The 16,110-nt window shown below is 34.3% G+C and overlaps 1 protein-coding gene across 1 annotated transcript; it reads left to right on the forward strand.

Moving 5' to 3' along the window:
• The first annotated feature begins 110 nt into the window (after positions 1–110).
• On the forward strand, positions 111–7,936 carry LOC117322324 (UPF0428 protein CXorf56 homolog). Its single transcript, XM_033877178.1, has 7 exons — positions 111–300; positions 3,296–3,410; positions 4,239–4,280; positions 4,756–4,879; positions 5,137–5,226; positions 6,382–6,474; positions 6,978–7,936. The coding sequence occupies exons 1-7, from the start codon at positions 180–182 to the stop codon at positions 7,023–7,025; spliced, it is 633 nt and encodes a 210-aa protein (XP_033733069.1). The 5' UTR covers positions 111–179; the 3' UTR covers positions 7,026–7,936.
• Positions 7,937–16,110: the final 8,174 nt, after the last annotated feature.

Genomic DNA, 16,110 nt, shown 5'->3' on the forward strand with positions numbered 1-16,110 from the left:
AAACAACATGACACGTTTTTGAAATGCATTATATTACTGTCATTGCCATTTTTCAGATTAAATAAATCGCGTATTATACATATTATAGTTTGTAATGTTGAAGCGACATGCAAGGAATGGCGGAAGTGACGTTAAACGCACTCTACTTTCTGAGAGTGCGAAAGTGAAGATAGGGAAAGATGCCGAAAGTTGTTTCTCGTAGTGTTGTTTGCACCGATACTAAAGATCAAGAAGAATATCAAGGCGAAAAACCTCTTTATGTATACTACTGCCTCTGCGGGCAAATCTCCCTCATTTTAGGTAAATTATTAGTCTTAGATCTAGCAAGAAAAAAACGTACAAATTACAATCTACATGTGAGTCTACTACTCCTATACGTATATGAGGTCTTATTCCACCTGATTACATTGGTGGATATGTTACATGACAGCCTGTCAAAAGTTTCCTGTCGTGTAAACCTCTAATGTTATTGGAGTAATAGTCTACTAGAACTATAACTGCCTCTGCGGGCAAATCCCCCTCATTTTAGGTAAATTATTAGTCTTAGATCTAGCTAGAAAAAAAACGTACAAATTAAACAATATACATGTGAGCATATAGTACTACTCCTATACGTATAAGAGGTCTTAGTCCGCCTGATTGCATTGGCGAATCTGCTACACGGCGCCTGTCAAAAGTTTCTCGCCGTGTTGAACCTCTAACATTGTTGGAGTAATAGTCTACTAGAACGAATATCCATACCCTGCCTACACTGCTCTTCATCTGTCAGAAATTACCCGTCCGTCGTCCAGAGCTACGTTATCGCAGCTAATAGTCTACATCACATGCATATATTGGTACATGTATTTCTTTCTAGTTTTATAATAATAATAAGACTAGGCATGTCCCTGTGATTGTTGTATATGTATATCATCATCCTTGCATATGGACATGTCGATAATGATTCTTAATGGGAGTTTTTTTTTTACATTTATCTTGTTTTCACCACAATTTTATATCGTATACAACTCATTTAGGAAATTTTAGAATGACATAAGTTAATGCGGCATAATAATTTGATTGTAAACTTTGTATATTAAATGAAAAATTGGTATTATTGATCTCACCAAAAAGCAATGTTTGTTTATTTAATGTAAATGATATAAATAAAGCTTCCAACAACAAATCTAGACTTTGAATAAGATTTTGTACTTGATCACATTCCCGACATAAAAGTTCAATAGTTTCTCTTTCAGAGTTACATATAAAGTTTGCAAAGAGGACTATCTGCTAGCTGGGCTTTAAAAAGAAATGAATTAGTGGTTAAAATATAGTGGGGAAGCTCTAAAATGAAGCCTTGAAGTTTGGAATTTTCAGTACTTTTATGATTAAAAGGTGGTGCCTATATATTTAGCCAGTCATCATCATTGATATTAAAAAGTCCTCCCCATTTTTCTTTGCCTTTGGCTGTTGGAGGGTTTTTTAACGAATCGTAAAATACTTTTGAATCTTTAGTCTGTTTAAAAGATATAGCCATGTTAACAGGTAAGACAGGATGTGTTAGTTTGTACTTTTCTTTTTCATAATTCTGTAAACATTCCTTATTGCTAAAAAAAAAAGTGCTTTCATATCAACTGAGCTATCTAGTCTATGCCACCTTCAATATTCAACAGGTTACTTAAGTTTTATAATTTCTTATGGAAGATATAAACATGAAGGTCTAAATAGGTATTTTTCTGGTATTAATTAATTAAGGTCTTCATATATATAGCTTCATCAGCCTAATTTTATCACAAAACACTTAGACAAGACATGTCCCTGTCTGTGGCTCGCATCCATACACATGTGGATTAATGTTGCACATTCTGTTGCTATACATTTTTGTATGGCCAAATGAAATTATAATTGTGTTTCCCCTTTCCCGACCTACCCTGGGTTTTTTCTGCTGACCCTAAAACATTTTATGATATTTTGAGTTGTAAATCCTAAATTAGTTAATCACAGATGATCTGTAAATAATTGCCAGTCAAAGTCACGTCTTCTGGTCCAGATATTTGGACACTTGCTTGTTTGTGGTACATTAAAGAGATTTGAAGATCCAACACCACCTGTTATGAATTACTACTCTGAGGTTTGGTGGTGAGGGGTGTCTGTACCACCTGTCCATGGTATCTTAGGAAAACTGTATGGAAGTGAACCGCCAGTCTTCAGGGATTCATTTGATATTGTCAATGCATTCTGTGAACACCACTCCATTACTAGTAAAACACACTTGATACAACTGTCAATGAAATTGAATTTCATTTCATCAAAAGTGTTTTTCACATGGAATTTAATGTACCAGGGTAACAGTTATGAATAAAACAAAGAGTTGTGAATGTTGATGCTGTGTACGTAGTCATTATTATATCACAGATCAAGATATGGATTACCTTTAAACAAAAAATAAATGTTTTGGTCAGGAAAAAAATAAAATAAAATATGTTTCCTACCTACCTACCGTTTTTTTTGGAGCCGAAATGGGAAACACAACTATAACTTGATTTGGCCTAATTGATACAACTAATGTATTCTAATTATGTCACACGAAGTAGTATTTACAGGTCCTGCGTTGTGTCTGCACTGTTTGAGTCTACTTCTCCATATTTCTGGGTTTTTCTGTACTTTTGTTAGTTTAAATGTGTTTATATTGATAAGTTGCAATTAAACACCAACAAACAATATCTTGTATGGATGTAGATTAACAAAAAAGGCAAGTTACGCATCAAATTTCAACTTTTGTTAGGTTTTACCAGTGTTGTGTCTTGTAGGATTAATTGAAAACATTCTACACAGTAAGTTTTTTTTTAATTAATCTGCAAATAATTGATTTGATTAACCAATATACATGTGTACATAATATATGGTTTGTGTTTTGTTTGGTTATATTAGGTATTGCAAAACTGAGATTATACCATAAGCTAGGACATGTATAATCCCTTTATAGTCTCCTATAGTGATATTAAAGAATAACCAGAATGATTTTCAATATTAAGTTTGAAAATACACCATTTCAAAACACAAAAAGTAGAGAAATTCTGAACGCCGTAGCGACTTTCATTTTAGAGAAGTCTCATTTTTCTAGAAATATATCACCTGTAGCCCTGACAGCGATAACCCAGTTTTGATGTCCCAGATATTTAGGGAACGAGTGGAATAGATCGAGATGTATATCAATTTTTCTTTCTGGGTATACTTTAAACTAGTAATACACAATCTCTGACTTTAAGAAAAAACATATTTGGTTAATGACAGATATTTGTGTCTTTTGTTGCAGATTGTCCTATGGACAAGCTTCCAATGAGAAGGAGGGATAATGCCAGAGTGATCGATAGCCAGAAACATGCACATAAGTTAACTTGTGATCCTGATGATATTATTTATCTCAAAAGGTGGCTATTATCATTGCAAATTTTACACTTCAATAGGATTAAGCTTTGGCAATCCAATGAATTAATATAATATTTCCCACGAATTTTCCAATCAGAATAGAAATAAGCAGCTTTGATATTCTGATTTTATCAGTGATTAGAACTTGTGTACATGTGTAGTAGTGATCAGTATGTATACTTCATAAGATCAGAGGTTTTTTTTAAAGTTTGAGTTAACATGGACCTACAGTACATGTATGCTCTAGATCACATCTTAAACATCATACAATATATATAACTGTCTTTGGATTGTGATATTGCAGATACTTTTGTCAAAAGTTATTTGACTTTAATCATCAATACATATCTGTACATATAACATTCCATTGATTCCATCAGACCAAAGTCTGTACAACAATTATTACTAAAAGTGTTTGATTTATATTCTTTTTCATCTCTTAATTCACAATTTCAAAGATTTATGTCACTGTTACTATAAATAGAAAAATTGTTACCTTCAATCATTCAAACTTAAATACTCTTTGCTGTAAACCAGCAAGTACCTTCAGAATCTGTGAAATGGAAAAAAACTTAAGTTATAGGATTTGTTCGAATGATTTGAATCATTTAGTTAATTACGTAGTATACAGTCTAAATATAAGAAATGTTACATTTCTTCTCTAAATATGTACTCAGATGGTAAAGCGTGTTACTGGTATCCATGATTACGTCTCGGTTACTTCAGAACATTTAAAGTGATAAGGAAAATAATCTACCATGTTATTTATTATACATTGTGTTTTCCACCATTTTGAATGTTCAAATTCTTATTATATTATTTATCTTCAGACCAGAAGGCATTGAAAAACAGTATAGACAGAAATGTAAAAGGTAAATGCATTAATATGAGGTTCTGAAAGTTATGGTACATATACCGTCCGGGTACTTGTAATTATACATATTTTATTTACTATTTTTTTTTAAATAATGTTTTTTTTTTAAATATTTTTTTAATGCAAATAACGTAAACAATCATATAGCGCCCATTTTGAGTACCTACCTGACGATCTACATAGTATATAAGAGGGGCCAAAACCCAACTCCGCCTATATGAATACTCTGGTTATTTGCATATTTTGTCATGGAAAAAGGGCTATGCAAATAAACGGGTTGCTCTGTATATGATTTTACAATTATAAGTATTGACCTTATATCTAATTGGCTAATGTAAAGTTTCTTTATTTTTGTTTCTACTTATAGATTAAAACCACTAAATACTTTGTCTTTTATTGAAATGCTTATATACATCATGGATATTGATCTATTATAATTTCATTAAAAATGTTTGATATATCACCTCCGGTAGATGTGGGCTCTGGTTATACTATCATCACCAAGGAAACAGCAAGGTGATGTTTATTGTGGACGGAGCGCTGAAGAGGGATGCAAAGAAAACGGATGTATACAGTCAAATTTCTGAACCAAAGAAGGTAGGCTGGAGATTGGTGAATGTCCCGTAATATTTTAATACCCAAATTTAAACATAGCTTTGTTATATAATAGGCTATGATATAGTTTTCAATTTTTTCCACTTTCATTTTAATATTAAGAAATTTACAATAGGGTGTTAACATAAATTTTATTTTAAATTTCCAGCACAATTTTTTTTTTTTTTCAAACTTTTCTTTATTATTTGTTTTAATATCTATTACAGAAAATTTGATATTTATTTCATATTTCTTTGTAGGTGACTCTTACCAAACACACAAAGAATATGGGCAAATTCAGCTCTGTGACAGTGTCAACCGTTGATGAAGAAGAAGAGGAAATTGAAGCAGTAAGTTGTCAATGTCAGGTTGAAAACACATTTTTTGTGGGATCCTATTTATATACTGTAACTAACTGTAAGTCACAATTTTAATACATGTACATGTATACTGTAACATTCAAATTGTAGCAGTAATATTATTTTGCCATTTTCAAGCTTAACATATTGCTGCTCTAAATCATGATAGAAGTTTATAATCAAGGTTTTGTTACCTGTATATATTTTTATATTAGGTACTGTACTGTATACATCAATTTGGCAACATTCACAGAGATTTTGCTACATTTGGTCAATAAATACGTTTATTTATTCATCCTCTGTCAAAAGTTTGTTCTTAGGTTGATATAACCATGTACTGACCTCCTCAAAATGCTATACAGTGTAGTTGTGTAACATGTAGCACAAAAACAGATACCTTACAAATATTGTGTTAATGCATGTATACAAACTAATGTCTAAATATGCTGATATAATTATCTGTTTATTGCTAAAGTTTCAGAAGTGTACTATAGCATGAAATTTTAAACCTGCAAACCTATTCCGACTGGTACAACTTAAATGTCACTCCCACAAAATTGACATTATATTTTTTATACAATATAGATATGTTTGATGCCCCATTTAATTTGCAATTAATCAATGCACCGATCTGTTAAAGTTTGCTAGTAGTAAATATGCTAACAAATAAGATTTGAGTAATCCCACAGGCTTCAAAAATCTGTTTCTGGTTTATTGATTGCCCTTTTGATTTGTAAATTTTAATTATGTCACCCAAGGAAAGTTTGGAGACATATCAATTTTTTTTCCATTTCTTTCCAACGTCAATACCCATCCTTACCTCCACTACTGGTCAATACCTACTTTCAACATTGACGGAACTTTACATGAGTGTTTGTGTATGACCAGTGATGGGCAAGAGTATTTTTGTTTTTCGATTGGCCATCCATCCATCCGGTCAGCCAAACGGAGGCCACTAATTGGTGGAAATTAAAATATTGTCTGATTTTGATGAAATTTGGTTGATAGGTAAAGTATGACAATACAAACGCTGTTGCGATATTAACTTCTTTATTTACGACTGAGTGGTCGTTTGTGGGACATACATGTATGTAACAGTGCCCGTTACAGATAGAACTGGTTTCATATTGATTTTTATGTCTGCAGAAAGAAATAGCAGATTCCTATGCAGCCAACGCCAGAGTGATTGAGAAACAGCTGATTAGGAAGGGCATGACCAAACGCAAGATGATGGAAGAGGTGAGGAGTCCATGTATTTAGTAATATCTCAAATCCATTGATAATATAAAAGGAAATAGAATCAACGATATTCATTTACTGTATGATCATCTAATTTACACATTCTGTATTTACTTTTATCTATCATTACATCTCTTTGGCTCCAAACAGACAGTTTCAAATTTTGATTGAGCTTAATCTTGAAATGTGTACTGCTCAATGTTCTTTGTCTTTATGCTATATGAGTCTTGTATTATTTTTTTTAAATGCCTTGTACAAATGGAAAATAAAATTAAAAGATGAATGAGAAAAAAGAATTTCACATATTAAATACAAATTAAATATTTTACATGAAATTTTGTAACTACAATGTCTGTTAATATAAAAATTTGACTTTCCTAAGGAATTTTGTCACAGATATGTAAATGTATTGATGCCAGTGTCAATATAAAGTAAATATTTGTGTATTGCTTTCAATATTTTAAACAGTGATAACAACACCATTATTGTTTTGCACATATCAGGCTGAGGAAGCAAAGAAGAAACCTAAAGGAACATTGATTGATAAGTGATGAGATACGCAAATGGCCTTCAGTATCCCTCAAGGGACCATCTAATTAAAGACAGATCGCATTCAATATGCTTCTTACCAGGACCCACTAGGGACCACCAAATTAAAGACTGACTGCATTAGGTATGCTTCTAATCAGGACCAACCAGGGACTGCCGGATTAAATACGGATTGCATTCAATATGCTATTACCAGGACCAACCAGGGACCGCTGGATTAAAGACTAATTGCATTCAGTATTCTTCTAACCAGGACCCCCCCAGGGACCTCCAAATTGAAGACAGACAAAATTCATTATGTACTGGTTGTTGGGTTTGCATTTAAAACTTTAGTTCAGTGAGTTCGGCAGAACAGAAATAATGGCTTAGCTGTGAGAAACCAGATAATTGCTTGTGAAAATCAAGATGCACATAAGAGGAACTCGACTACACTTATGTTATGGCTACCGGGCTGTATGAACAGTGATAATAATAAGACATTGCAGCTTTTTCCCTGCAGTCTTGTGAACAGGAAGTGGTGGTAGTATAAAACAGGACTACATCTTAAGATTCTATGGAGGACCATTTTGGTCAGAAATTCTACTTTCTTCTGTTAATGCTGAATGGCCCTTAAGTGTCTACCTACCTACATACACATTAAACATCTCTTGTATAATTTTGTTATAACAAAGAAGCACAAATGATGAATAAAGAGAAATTTAAGCTCACCTGACCCAAAACAAACAAAAATATGAAAAGGGTGTCCACACAACATGACTACTGAGTATGTAAGTGTTTGTAAGGATGAAATGGCGGTATGAACATATTTGTAAGTTGAGGCACCTGGTAAGATTGTTTAGTGGTTGTTGCTTGTATGCATTGTATGTGTGAGAGATTTTGGTGTCCGAATAAAGTAAAAACAATGCTTCATGATTTTATTTTACACTTTTATTCATATTTCATGAGCCTTTTATAATGAAGTCTCTACACTCTTATACTATGGTGTAATATCTATCATTTTCTGATATCTTCTGTTCCTAAAATGACTTCTACAGAACAAGAAGCCACAAGAGCATGACAAAGTCACTTTATAAATAATTATGTGATAATAAAAGGGTTTCTAGATTAAATTATTATTAATGTGCATGTTATTAAAGCCAATTCTCCTTAAGGATTTGTTCAAGAATACAAGATTTCTATCCTAATGTCCTTACCATTATTTTATTACATTGTGAAGTTCAGTTGGAAAAATTATGCCTGACACATATATGTTACTTGTCCTTTTTGTGTCCCCTTCAAATGGTGACATATAGGTATTACTATGTCGGCGGCGTCGGCGTCTGCACAACGGTTTCCATACAATAACTTGAGTTCCCTTTGGCCAATCAAACTCAAACTTCATACAGTGCTTCCTTACCAAAAGTACTTGCTTGGGATTGCTTTTCAGGTTCAAAGGTCAAGGTCACTTTCTATTAATAGAAAATTGGTTTCAATGCAATAACTCGAGTTACCTTAGGCTAATCAAACGCAAACTTCATACAGTGCTTCCTTACCAAAGTGCTTGCTTGGGATCGCTTTTCAGGTTCAAAGTTCAAAGGTCAAGGTCACTTTCTACTAATAGAAAATTGGTTTCCATGCAATAACTCGAGTTACCTTAGGTTAATCAAACTCAAACTTCATACAGTGCTTCCTTACCAAAAGTGCTTGCTTGGGATTGCTTTTCAGGTTCAAAGGTCAAGGTCACTTTCTATTAATAGAAAATTGGTTTCAATGCAATAACTCGAGTTACCTTAGGCTAATCAAACTCAAACTTCACACAGTGCTTCCTTACCAAAAGTGCTTGCTAGGGATTGCTTTTCAGGTTCAAAGGTCAAGGTCATTGATAGTATTAAAAGAAAATTGGTTTCCGTGCAATAACACGAGTTCCCTTCAGCCAATCAAACTCAAACTTCATGCAGTGCTTCCTTACCAAAAGTGCTTGCTTAGGATTGCTTTTCAAGGTCAAATGTCCTTGCTATTATAAATAGAAAATAGGTTTGCTTGCGATAACTTGAGATCCCTTGGACCAATCAAATTTAATGCATTGCTTTCTTCAAGGAAGTGCTTGCTTATTTTAAAATTCAAATCCTAGCTTGCTGTGCATGGGACACATCCACTTCCGTGGAATTCTTGTTTGGGACAATGTCTGAATTAAATATCAACATGAAGAGTTGGAAATGTTGTATAGCCCTCTCTCTTCCTAGACCTAAATAGCCTTTATTGATGTTCAAGGGCCTATGAGTTAATTAAATTTGAATAGATATAACAGATCAAGCTCTTCCAGGGGATGGGGGTACCCAGTAAATAATAATAGAAACATTTTTTCCCTATTGTTAGGTCATCTGACCAGAAGGGTCAGGATAACCTATAGTCATGATGCTTCGTCTGTATGAGTGCCGTCTGCCATGTGCCTTGCGTAAACTTTTCACATTTCAAACTTCTCCTCAAATACCAATAGTGGGATTGAGCTGAAACTTGCCAGAAATGATCCTGAGATGGTCCTGACCAAGTGTTGTTATTTTTCAGGTTGGTCAGAAATCCAAGATGGCCACAAGTTCCATATATAGTAATCACTCTGTCTGTTTGTCCCTCCACAAATTGTGGTAACTTTAGTACTTTTGACTGATTTTTACAAAATTTGTTCAAGATGCTAAGTTTACAAAAACACATAATGAGGACATAACTCAAGGTCAAAGGGCAAGGTCATGAGGTGCAAATGTCAAGATCATATTTTGTTTGCATCATTTCACTACGAACATTTTTGATGGCGATGATGAAGCAAAATTGGTCGGAATTGGTTGACCCACCAAATGTCAAGGTCAGAATTCAAGGTCACGCAATTAAAATTCAATGTCAAATTTTGTGTCTTTTCACAGATGAAAATTTTGTTCAGACACAACGAAGCAATGTTGGCCAGAATTAAATGATGACCAAACTGACCAAATGCCAGGGTCACTTGGTCAGAAGTCAGTTTCAAATCTTTTTACTACAACATTATTACAAAGAAACCTCGATTGGAATAAAACAATGAGTTAAATGACTAAAGGTTCGAGGTCAATGTCAAATTTCGTATTTTCACAGATGAACATTTTGTTATGACGTGATGAAACAAAGCTGGCCGGCTTTAGATAAGAATGCAGCTGACCACAGTCACTGGGTCAAAGGTCAAGATCAGTTTGGTTTAAAGGTCATGGACATAACTGTGACCCTCGCTCTAAGTGGGAAAGGTAATTAAGTTTTAAATAAAACAAAACTAACTAATGAATATTATACTAGTATTTTCATTTCAGTTAGCCCAGCAAATATGGAGGTGGATGGAAACAAGGGTCATACCATAGGACGTGTATAATGTACATGTATATTTTGCATCCTTGCGATAGTTTTTGAAGTCAACATCAGACCTCAACGTCAGCAATATGGGCATATGGCTTCTTGATGATTCTGGGGTATAATTACCGCAGAATAAGTTCCTTGCAGATCAGTAAGTGTTCTGATGTTGATGTTGCAGGTTTAAAGTCTCGATTTAGGTTACAACCTCTACTCGTGACTCTAGGTTAGAACATTAGTCCGGGGTGACTGTTAGATGTTGTCAGTTGGTGCTCCCCTCCTCCTTTCTCAACGCAGGCTTGGGACCAGATATGGTGGAGTTTCAGTAAGTGTTCTCACCATGGAGGAGTTTTTGGAGTGCGCAGGAGGTGTGTTCCCTTGTATTAGGAGCCGCGGCTCCGCCATGTGTCAGACACTGAAGGGCAAGTGTAATACTTGCAGTATTACATTGAAATTGAACTGTTGGCTATATTGTTCCCTTCAATATACAATTTGCTAGTAAAATGTTTTGAATATTTTATACTTAGACCGAATGAACTGTAGATTTGGTCACTTGACAGCTAATTTGATTCCCAGCAACTTTGCTTCATAATGTCATAACGAAATGTTAGCCAATTAAGACATTTATTTGACCTTGACCTTGGTTAGACGAAACCTTGTTTGATTCTGTCCAACTATGTTCCTAGTGACATAGTGTTGGAGGATGTTAAATTTGGCTTTGATATTTGATTCTATAATATTAATAATTGGTCAATTGAAACCGTGTTTGATTTTGACTGGCTTCTCTTCATAATGTCATAACAAAATGTTAACTAGATATGAGATGTAAATCCTACCTTGAACTTTGACCTAACAACATTGAACATTGCCAGTTGATACCTTGTTAAATCAAATCGCCCTGCGTCCGTGGTCCGTGGTCCGTCCGTCCGTCCCTCCGTCCGTCCGTAAACAATTCTTGTTATCGCTATTTCTGAGAAAGTACTGAAGGGATCTTTCTCAAATTTCATATGTAGGTTCCCTTTGGTCCCTAGTTATGCATATTGCATTTTGGGACCGATCGGAAAACAACATGGCCGACAGGCAGCCATCTTGGATTTTGACCATTGAAGTTTGTTATCGCTATTTCTGAGAAAGCACTGAAGAGATCTTTCTCAAATTTCATATGTAGGCTCCCCTTGGTGCCTAGTTATGCATATCACATTTTGGGACCGATCGGAAAACAACATGGCCGATAGGCAGCCATCTTGGATTTTGACAATTGCAGTTTGTTATCGCTATTTCTGAGAAAGCACTGAAGAGATCTTTCTCAAATTTCATATGTAGGTTCCCCTTGGTGCCTAGTTATGCATATCGCATTTTGGGACCGATCGGCAAACAACATGGCCGACAGGCAGCCATCTTGGATTTTGACAATTGAAGTTTGTTATTGCTATTTCTGAGAAAGCACTGAAGCGATCTTTCTCAAATTTCATATGTAGGTTCCCCTTGGTGCCTTGTTATGCATATCGCATTTTGGGACCGATCGGAAAACAACATGGCCGACAGACAGCCATCTTGGATTTTGACAATTGAAGTTTGTTATCGCTATTTCTGAGAAAGCACTGAAGAGATCTTTCTCAAATTTCATATGTAGGCTCCCCTTGGTGCCTAGTTATGCATATCGCATTTTGGGACCGATCGGAAAACAACATGGCCGACAGGCAGCCATCTTGGATTTTGACAATTGAAGTTTGTTATTGCTATTTCTGAGAAAGCACTGAAGCGATCTTTCTCAAATTTCATATGTAGGTTCCCCTTGGTGCCTTGTTATGCATATCGCATTTTGGGACCGATCGGAAAACAACATGGCCGACAGACAGCCATCTTGGATTTTGACAATTGAAGTTTGTTATCGCTATTTCTGAGAAAGCACTGAAGAGATCTTTCTCAAATTTCATATGTATGCTCCCCTTGGTGCTTAGTTATGCATATCGCATTTTGGGACCGATCAGAAAACAACATGGCCGACAGGCAGCCATCTTGGATTTTGACCATTGAAGTTTGTTATCGCTATTTCTAAGAACGTACTTAAGGGATCTTTCTCAAATTTCATATGTAGGTTCCCCTTGGTGCCTAGTTAAGCATATCACATTTTGGGACCGAACGGAAACAACTTGGCCGACAGGCGGCCATCTTGGATTTTGACAATTGCAATTTGTTATCACTATTTCTAAGAAAGTACTGAAGGAATCCTTCTCAAATTTCATATGCAAAGGTTGCCCTTGGTCCCTAGTTAAGCATATCACATTTTGGGACTGATCGGAAAACAACATGGTCGACAGGCAGCCATCTTGGATTTTGATCATTGAAGTTTGTTAACGCTATTTCTGAGAAAGTACTGAAGGGATCCTCAAATTTCATATGAAGATTTCCCTTGGTCTGTTGCTATGCATATTGCATTTTGGGACCGATCGGATAACAATATGGCTGACAGGCAGCCATCTTGGATATTGACAGGTGAAGTTTGTTATCGCTATTTCTGAGAAAGTGAGAAAGAGATCTTTCTCAAATTTTATTTGTAGGTTCCCCTTGATCTGTTGTTATGTATATTGCATTTTGGAACCGTTCGTAAACAACATGGCCGACAGGCAGCCATCTTGGATTTTGACCGTTGAAGATTTTTATTGCTATTTCTGAGAAAGTACTTAAGGGATCTTTGTCAAATTTCATATGTCGTTTGCCCTTGGTCCCTAGTTATGCATATTGCATTTTGGGACGGATTGGAAAAGAACATGGCCGACAGCCAGCCATCTTGGATTTTGACAATTGAAGTTTGTTATCGCTATTACTGAGAAAATGCTGAAGGGATCCTTCTCAAATTTCATATGTAGATTCCCCTTGGTCCGTCGTATTGCATTTTTGGACCAATCTGAAAACATTGTCGACAGACAACCATTATCGCTAAATCTTAGATTTCATATATAAGTTTCCCTTGTTTAAAAAGCACTGGAGGGATGTTTCTCAATTGATACAGATTAGTAAGAGGAAGGGGAAAAAAGAGAAAAGATCAATATGACATGGAACCTATGAAGATCATTCAATGGTGGGCGCCAAGATCCCTCTGGGATCTCTTGTTTTATTGTGATCAACTTTGTTTCGTAATGTCATAATAAAATATGAAGCAGTTCAGATACAAACTCTGACCTCGACCTTTGATCTGATGACCTTAACCTTCGATCAGTTGACTTCTTGTATTGTGGCGTACTTCACTGAAAAATATGATGGAGAAGGGAGATGTACGGCAAGCCAAGTTGTCATTTATTTGCTGAGCAATGATGATCCAGTATTTTAAAAATTATATAAGATATCTTATATGTTTAAGAGAGATCTTATTTAAAGTTTATAAGATAACTTACATAAATGTATATAACATTTAAGATTTCAGATATCTTATATATTTTAAAAGATATCATATAAACTCTTCTTAATAAGATATCATATATTATATAAGATCATAAAAAATATCGGATATCTTATATCTTATCAGATATCATATATCTTATCAGATATCTTATAAACTTTTCTTTATAAGATATCTTATAAATTATATAAGATATCTCATAAAAGATATAAGATATCTTATAAAGGAAAGTTTGTAAGATCTGTTATAAAGAACGAGACTCTCGTGAGACCGGCAAAACCTAAAAGTTCGAGAATGACTGCTCCCTCTGTAAGGTAACTTCCGTTTTGTTGGAAGGCACGCGGAACATACACAATCAACCCTCTGTCGCGACCACGATCAGCTAGGCACGGAGCAGATGTCGTGGTCGAGCAAACATGAATTTTTTATTTATTTATTTATGGGTTTTACGTCCGCTATTACGGCCTTATGGCCTTTCAGCTGACGAGAACAGATAGGAAATTGAGTAGAGTGGGTACAGCAAACATGAATTTCAAACCTTTATATATGGCAAGCCACGTTGTCATTTATTCACGGAGCAATGTTGATCCAGGATTTTTGCAAAATAAGATATCTTATATAATTATAACTTAAAGTTATTTAAACGTTATAAGGTATCTTATATAATAAATGAGATATCTTATATAATCGAATAATCTATCTTATAAAAGATATAAGATGTCTTGTTTATTATATACGATATCTTATAAACTTTAAATAAGATATCTTATCAACATAAGATATTTTAAAAACCTAAGATATCTCATAAACATATAAGATATCTCATAAATATATGAGATATCTTATATAATTTGGTAAAATACTGGATCAACATTGCTCCGTGAATAAATGACAACTTGGGTTGCCATATTTATATGTAGTTTCAGTTTCATCTAGGCTCCTTCATCGAGTGGAGGAGAGTTCATTATCTCAAATTCAAATTGTTTGTTTCAAAAATCGAATTACATCAGATATTCTTTATAAGATATCTTCTACTTTTATGATATATCTTGTATATTATATAAGATATCTTATAAAGAAAAGTATATAAGATATCTCATTTATTATATAAGATATCCTGTAAAGTAAATAAGATATCTTATAAAGTTTATAAGATACCTTATATAATCGTATAAGATATCTTATATAATTTGGTAAAATCCTGGATCAACGTTGCTCCATGAGTAAATGACAACTTGACTTGCCATATAGAGATGATGACACCATCTCTGGAAAGAGTTACACAGACAGGTTATAGGTCATCCCTGCAATAAGCTGACCACTTTTGTGAAATAAATTTGTTATATATATATTAATATTTTTCATTATCTTAATTCCTAGTCCTGTTGCAGATGTTTTAACACTTACATTACTGTCAAATACGATCCCGCCAGTTGCCTAGGAAGCCCATGTTATTTCCCTATAGACTTGGGATTACAATCTTTTCTTGAGGACAAAGAATTGTGGATAAAGATTTATCTGCATTCTGCATTAGATTTACCTCATATTTCTATAGCTGATAGTAATTATATTTCTGATTCGGGACATTCAAATAGGCTGATCAATTTATTAGCATTATGGATTTTCTAGGTTTTTTATATTACACTTGTATGTTTGTAATGTTTTTCAATGTGAATTATTTCAGAATAAGACATGTTCCTTGCTTTCTCTACCTAAAATGTTAACATATTTTACTTAATTCGATACTCGGATGTCGCAGATGTCGACAGCTGAGGGAAATGAACAACACAGGTTTCGAGGAATCGATTTAGGTTGACGAGGACCATGGTCAAATTTTATGATCTCATATTATTTCCTCATGCGATATGAAGTCAAATCCTTGTTGATATTCTAGTGGTTTCGCTGTCAATAGGCTCACGGATCACTATATTGTTTAAACCATTTCCCCTGTTTAAAAGAAGAAATCACCGTTTAAAGAGTATGCTTTCTAGATATAGTCGCTTTAATAAACAATCATAAATAATTGTTGTTTGTATAATTGTAATTATCTAATCGTCAGTTCCGGCATATGGATTTATTTTTATCTTTTGATGCAGTTATTTATTGCCATTAGATTATTTTCTTGAGTGACGTCGCTTGCATGATGACTCACTCCTCTGGGCATTTCATAAAAGTGTAATATACATCCCTCATTACCTATTCTACTAATGTTGCGTCAGGAATGAATTTGTTCAATGTTCCCGTCAGAATTAATTAAAGTAAGCATTTCAAAGACACGTACACGTGGAAAGGCTGAATGAAACTTTGACCCGTTTAAAATATTATATAATATTCAAAGTTAT

The sequence above is a fragment of the Pecten maximus genome, chromosome 2, assembly GCF_902652985.1.
Source record: "Pecten maximus chromosome 2, xPecMax1.1, whole genome shotgun sequence".
In the NCBI taxonomy this organism is placed as follows: Eukaryota; Metazoa; Mollusca; class Bivalvia; order Pectinida; family Pectinidae; genus Pecten; species Pecten maximus.